Source organism: Sinocyclocheilus rhinocerous, unplaced genomic scaffold (assembly GCF_001515625.1).
Source record: "Sinocyclocheilus rhinocerous isolate Xijiao unplaced genomic scaffold, SAMN03320098_v1.1 scaffold988, whole genome shotgun sequence".
Lineage (NCBI taxonomy): Eukaryota > Metazoa > Chordata > Actinopteri > Cypriniformes > Cyprinidae > Sinocyclocheilus > Sinocyclocheilus rhinocerous.
In genome coordinates, this window is record NW_015650363.1 from 2279564 (window position 1) to 2285538 (window position 5975).

General features: G+C 36.1%; 1 protein-coding gene across 1 annotated transcript in view; it reads right to left on the reverse strand.

Moving 5' to 3' along the window:
* LOC107711901 (endothelial lipase-like) overlaps positions 1–3028 on the reverse strand; it is a 5494-nt gene extending 2466 nt beyond the window's left edge. Inside the window, exons 1-3 of the mRNA XM_016516985.1 lie at positions 2759–3028; positions 1330–1514; positions 873–1052 (exon numbers count right to left, since the gene is read on the reverse strand). Of these exons, the coding sequence (XP_016372471.1) occupies positions 873–1052; positions 1330–1514; positions 2759–2864 (471 nt within the window). The 5' untranslated portion in view covers positions 2865–3028. The remainder of the gene's footprint in view (positions 1–872; positions 1053–1329; positions 1515–2758) is intronic.
* Positions 3029–5975: the final 2947 nt, after the last annotated feature.

The following is a 5975-nucleotide window of genomic DNA, read 5'->3' on the forward strand; positions in this document are numbered from 1 at the left end:
ATTATTATTATTATTATTATTTTTATGTAAACATTAAAATAAAGTTAATCAATATTATCTACATAATTGTCTATATTATATATTGTGTTTTTGCTATTTTGTTCATTGTCTATTTTGTATATTTGTATATTATTCTTTTTATTATCTATGTCCTGTCTTGTCACTGTCATTCTGTTGCACTGTGGAGCTTCTGTCACTAAAACAAATTCCTTGTATGTGTAAACATACCTGACAATAAATCTCATTCTCTATTCTCTCTCTCTAATATTTTCCAATTTATTATTTATTTGTTCGCTTAGTCCAACTAAACATCTCACTAAATTCAATGCGAAATGTTCTAAAAAGAAAAGAAACTACTATTCATCTGAGGAGGCTCTAAACTTTTTTTTATATCCCGGAAGACTGATGAGAGCAGCTTTGAGATGTAAAAAAAAAAAAAAAAAAAAGGTAATTATGCTTCATGCACAATGTTGCTGTACCACGCACAGTGCCAGCTGGGGCATCCGTGTGCATGTGTGGGGGGCTAATATGCTCAGCTGCTCATTTACACTGCTTGCATCTTTCCTCTATAAAAAGTACTTCAGAGTCTAAGGAACCCAGCTACGATGCATGAATACTTATTGTTCCATGGGAGTACCCTTAATGCCTTGGGCAAACTCCTGACATCTCGAACAACAAAAAAACAAAACAGATCCATCTGGAAAAGACAAATTGTACTTCGCCAGGACATCTGCTGTTCTGAGAAAAGATGAATAATACCAACAATGACCCAATGAACAAGGCCACAAGCAGAGTTTTCACGGTTGCCAGTTCTCTCAAACGCACACAAAGAGAAACAAACACACCCAGTGGGATGTATAATATAGACATACCTGGAGCCAGTCCAAAAGAGTAGCGATGCTCTGCCCAACCCTGTGGGTATGGCTGACGGCATCAGGGTAAAGCTGGTGGGCCAGGCCCAGCCAGTCGACCACCACCACATTAGCCTCCGACTCTCGTCTCTGAACAGCAGCCACCAGCTTGTGCATCCAGCTCTCAAACATCCCACTCATCTGTGAAAGACACCACACCCTTTACCAAACTCAACTGGCAATGTTCCAGCAATCACCTGTGAAATTCCAATATTTGCTTCCCATCTTGGAAGTGAATGTATTGTCACACTGAAGAAAGAACATTTCAGTTGCATTACACTATTTCTGGATAACCTCCAGCATTGCATCAAAGATAAAATGTGAGGAACCTTCTGAAGATTCAAAGGCTTGGGTATCGAAATCTCAAAAAGCCAACCAAATATTCAAACGAGCTTCATGATCATCTGGAATATCTCACCGTCCAGCCGTGGATGATCAGAATGGTCTTGACTGAGGTATTGAAGCCACACTCCTCAATGCTTTCCTTTTTCCCAGGTTGGAGGTAACAGCCGTCGTCATCAAGATCCAAAGACTTTCGCATGTTGTACTTGATTCGGTCATGAAGTAGCACCGGTTCCATTGAGAAGCCGTCCTCAGAATCATCTAGAATAAATAGTAAGACAATGAATATGTTTATGTGAAATCTCAAAACTCTACATAAAATGTTGGTCAGACTAAGTTCTTGAGGCATTTCGAAGTGCTTAACTGTTTCATAAGGGGTTACGCTTGAGTTTATTCATGTAAGCCTTATGACAACATCTCATTTTAATGACTAGCTTGAACAATTGAGCTACTGTAGAGAGAGGGAAAAGCAGAACACTTTTTCTAATGAACCAGTTTCTAATGAACCAGCTGGCATTACAGGAATGCCAAATGGAGTCTTGATTTGGGATTTAAGAGTTTACAAACAGTCTACACACTTTCAAGTGGAGGGAACCTGCGACTTTTCAACCCAAGTAAGGAAAAACTCGGTAGTTCTGCAACACCACGAGTTTAACCAATAAATCAAATATAAAAGCCCTCCTGAGGTGAGGTGGGCAGAAATTTCAAAAAAAGGATTTACAGGATTAATGCATACAGACATGATCTCATGTTTTAAGGGTTGTTTTATGCATTTCTTCTATATTTTATTTCAATTTTGTTTGTTTTCGAATGTTTGCTAAAGGTTTCACTTATTCACGCGGCGGGTGATGGAATAATATTTGCTTACCAATGAAAATGTATGTGTACGTTAAACGGGCATGTTTCAATTAGAGATTTGGATATCTAACAATATGCGTGTGAATATTATATCAAATTGAGCTAAACACGGAATAACAAAACGTTTTAACAAATACTGTTACAGCTCTGCCCGGTATTCCAAACGTTTATTTTTCACAAAGTTACAGTAATTGTTTATTTTTAAAAATCCTTCAAAAGTCAAAAAGTCGTTCAAAAGTCAATATAGTTTTCACCACAAAGTCACTGCGGTCGACGACGCGGCAGAGCAGATCGGTGATAAAACGTGGACTTTTCTGGGCGGTAGTTTAAAAGGCACATCCGAGACAAAGTGGACTGTCCGGGTTTTGCTTTTGTGAGTCGCCGACACATCAAGAAAGCGGATAGTTTAACGTTCAAATCATTTTTTGACAGGTTCATTCACGTAGTCATAACGTGAGAATGTGAGGTGTTTCTCACAGTTTGAATGGAATCGGAGTTATTGTTAGCCATTGTCCGTGAAAAGAATGATTGTAAACAGAAATGCATAAAATGTAAATCGTTGAGGAATTTTGCACACTAAAGTAACCACTTGCTTCATTTAAAAGCATTAAACAGCAGTTAGTTAACAAATTAAAAAATGTTCTTACCTTTTAGTTGCACGTTCTGGTCGGGTGTAGCGGCTAAGGCACTGAATGAATGGCACAGAATAAAACATAACAAGCAAAGTGCAATTCTTATTGATTTTTCTACCATAATGTTCAGGGCTTAAAATAGTTTCGTTATTCTTTTGACAAACTGGAGTAACTAAGGAAGTTTAACGTATTAATCCTTCACTAAGAGGTGCCCGCAGAGTGTATGAACCTGTATCAGGTTGCTCATTAGAGTTTTAAATCGTTTTTTTCAGTCATCTGACCATCGGCAGATATCTACGACAAAATTCTTTCTTTCTAATTGGTCAATCCCCTGGAACTACGTTCGAGGGCGTGGCCTATACGTTTGAATGAGCTGTAGACTGGCACAATTCTCACGCTACTGTTAACCCTGTGCTCCCCGCGCTCGTGCACGCTGACGCACTTGAGCATACCAAAGGCTAAGTAGCCTTCAGCAGTGCACATGACTGTGTTTGTTGACAAATACACAAACATGCGATGTTAAAGTTGCGAACACGTGGGTCTTTTGGGGTCATTGTTGTTCACATTTTGCAATGTAGGGAAGACTGGGCTCCTTAGGTTTTGTATAAATGATTGTTTTCTCTATGAAGTAGTTGTTGGTTTCAAATACTTTATTCAAAATGGCAATACATTTAGATATTTTTGAGAATTCTACAACTCCAAACTAAAATTTCAATATTATTACTTTTTTTTTTTATATTTGTAGGCAATTTTGGGGTAGACCTACTCCCTTGCCTAGAATTATGCCAGTGTGGTTTTATTGTTTTCACTTTTTTAACCCAAAAATTGTAATGTGAACAAAATTCCCCTGAAAATACAGTTCATTGTTAGAAGATGAAATGTTATCAAATTAAAAAGCAATTTTTTCACATTAACAATAATTCAATAATATTTAATCTTTTAAATAAAACATGCCCAATGGGACAACATGCCCCACTATGTATTGAGTGAATTGTCTCACTTCTTGTGCAATAACATTGGAAATGTTCATTAGCTTTTTTGTTGTCAAAAATACAATGTATATTTTAGAGAATTTCAAAAACAGACCTACTCTGAGAAATATTCACTGGAGTGTAAAGTCTCCCTCATTTTCTGATATCAGAAGTGAAACAGTTCCTATCCAAAATAAAACAGTTTTACACTCAAACAGTTTAAACTCTATGATAGGAACCTTTAGACTACTATGGAATAGTCTTGGTACACATGTACCTAGAAAGTCACATGCAATGACTAAACTTTTGGGAAAAAATGGGTGGATAGCTTTGTTTTATACATAGACTGAATATGCACATGAGCAATATATTTCCAAAATACAGTCACTGGGAAACTGCCTCTTCTTAGTTGTTAAGGCTAAAAGATCCCTTTCTTAATCAAGACCAAAAGTTTTATGTGATGAAAAATAAAATTGTACAAAACTAGAACAACGAAACCAACTTTTTTCCCATAAGGCATTGCTCAAAAGTGTTAAGAAGACATAAAATTCGAACAGACTACTGGATGTTGGTGAAATCCAAGTGGGTCATATAGAAAAACCTTGGCCCCCTCCTTCCATCTATATAGTGGATTCTCTTTTAGAAAACACCCATAGAAGACAAGGGCTGCATACTAAAGAGCTACAGAGCTTAACAAAAACACATTCATCAGCCACCTTCTGTGTCATAGAAGAACACTTGGACATCAGAAACATTGAACTATTAACTTAGTGTTTAATCAAATGATCAGGACATAATTCTAAAAGTAAAGCGCGCGCACACACACACACATGTCTGGTCAGCTATCCTTGTGGGGACTCTCACACACACATGTGTGTACACACACTGATATATGTAGCATTTTCTTCAACAGTTATTCAGTGGGCTGAATACCATCTCATACAAGCTTATAGAATGTGTCAGCTGTGAATCTGTGCACAACGCAATTTGTTTCAGGGGAGTATATTGCAATCTGCCCTGGGTTAGGTAAGAATATATTTGGGTTAGATTATTACAAAACTCATTTGGTCCATTTTTCAATTTCTTTAAAAGTCTCGAGTATTTGGCACAGCTATGTTTTACTTTAGAGCAACAAAAAGTTTAAAAGGTTCTAATCCTTTTGTTCCAGGATGTTACACTTTGGTAAATGGCCTGGAAAGTGAACACTGTAGGCCTGTTGAGTTTCAACACATAATACAATCCAGATTTGCATTTCCTGAAGGAAATACTAGTGCTTACAAGACAGCAACAGAAAAGAGTTAAAGTTTAGCTTAAATGATAGCCTACAGGTTTCCCACGATCACGGAAAACCCTGGAAATATGGGTTCTAAATTCTAAAATAGTGGATTTCCATGTCAAGGAAATCAATAAAATCTTAAAAACTCAAAGATATTTGTTTTTTTATAACTACAAATGTAGTCTATAATAAAATAAGTATTAATAACTTAATCTAATTTAATGAGCTACAAAATTAAGTTTGAATAACGTCGGAAATGTAATACTTTGGGTTAGAATATATTCAGAATATATTGTAATCTATAAACTATAAACAGAATATATTCAGAGATTACATTTACATTTAGTCATTTAGCATACGCTTTTATCCAAAGCGACTTACAAATGAGGACAATAGAAGCAATCAAAACTAACAAAAGAGCAACAATATGTAAGCGCAAATGACAAGTCTCGGGTATCTAACCGCAGTACGTAGCAAGGTATTACACACACACACACACACACACACACACACACACAAACAAAGAAAAACAAGTAGATAGAACAGAAAAAATAGAAAGCTAGTTTTTTTTTAAATGAAAAAGAAGATAAATAGATAAAGTAGAATTAAAATAGAATAGAAAGTGCTAGAGTTAGAGGGTCAAATAAAGATCATTTATTATACATTTACATTTTCTTTATATCACATGCCTGGCTTTCTGTGTGCTCTGACTGTGTTAAGATTTTTGCGGAATTTCCTGGTACGTTTATAGACGTGTATTCATTAAATTGTTATTTTGATGTTGGAGATTTATATCACATAGAGACAACGGCATAAATTGTGACCCTGGACCACAAAACCAGTCATAAGTAGCACGGGTATATTTGTAGCAATAGGCAAAAATACATTGTATGGGTCAAAATTATAGATTTTTCTTTTATGCCCAAAATCATTGGGATATTAAGTAAAGACCATGTTCCATGAAGATATTTTGTAAATTTCCTAC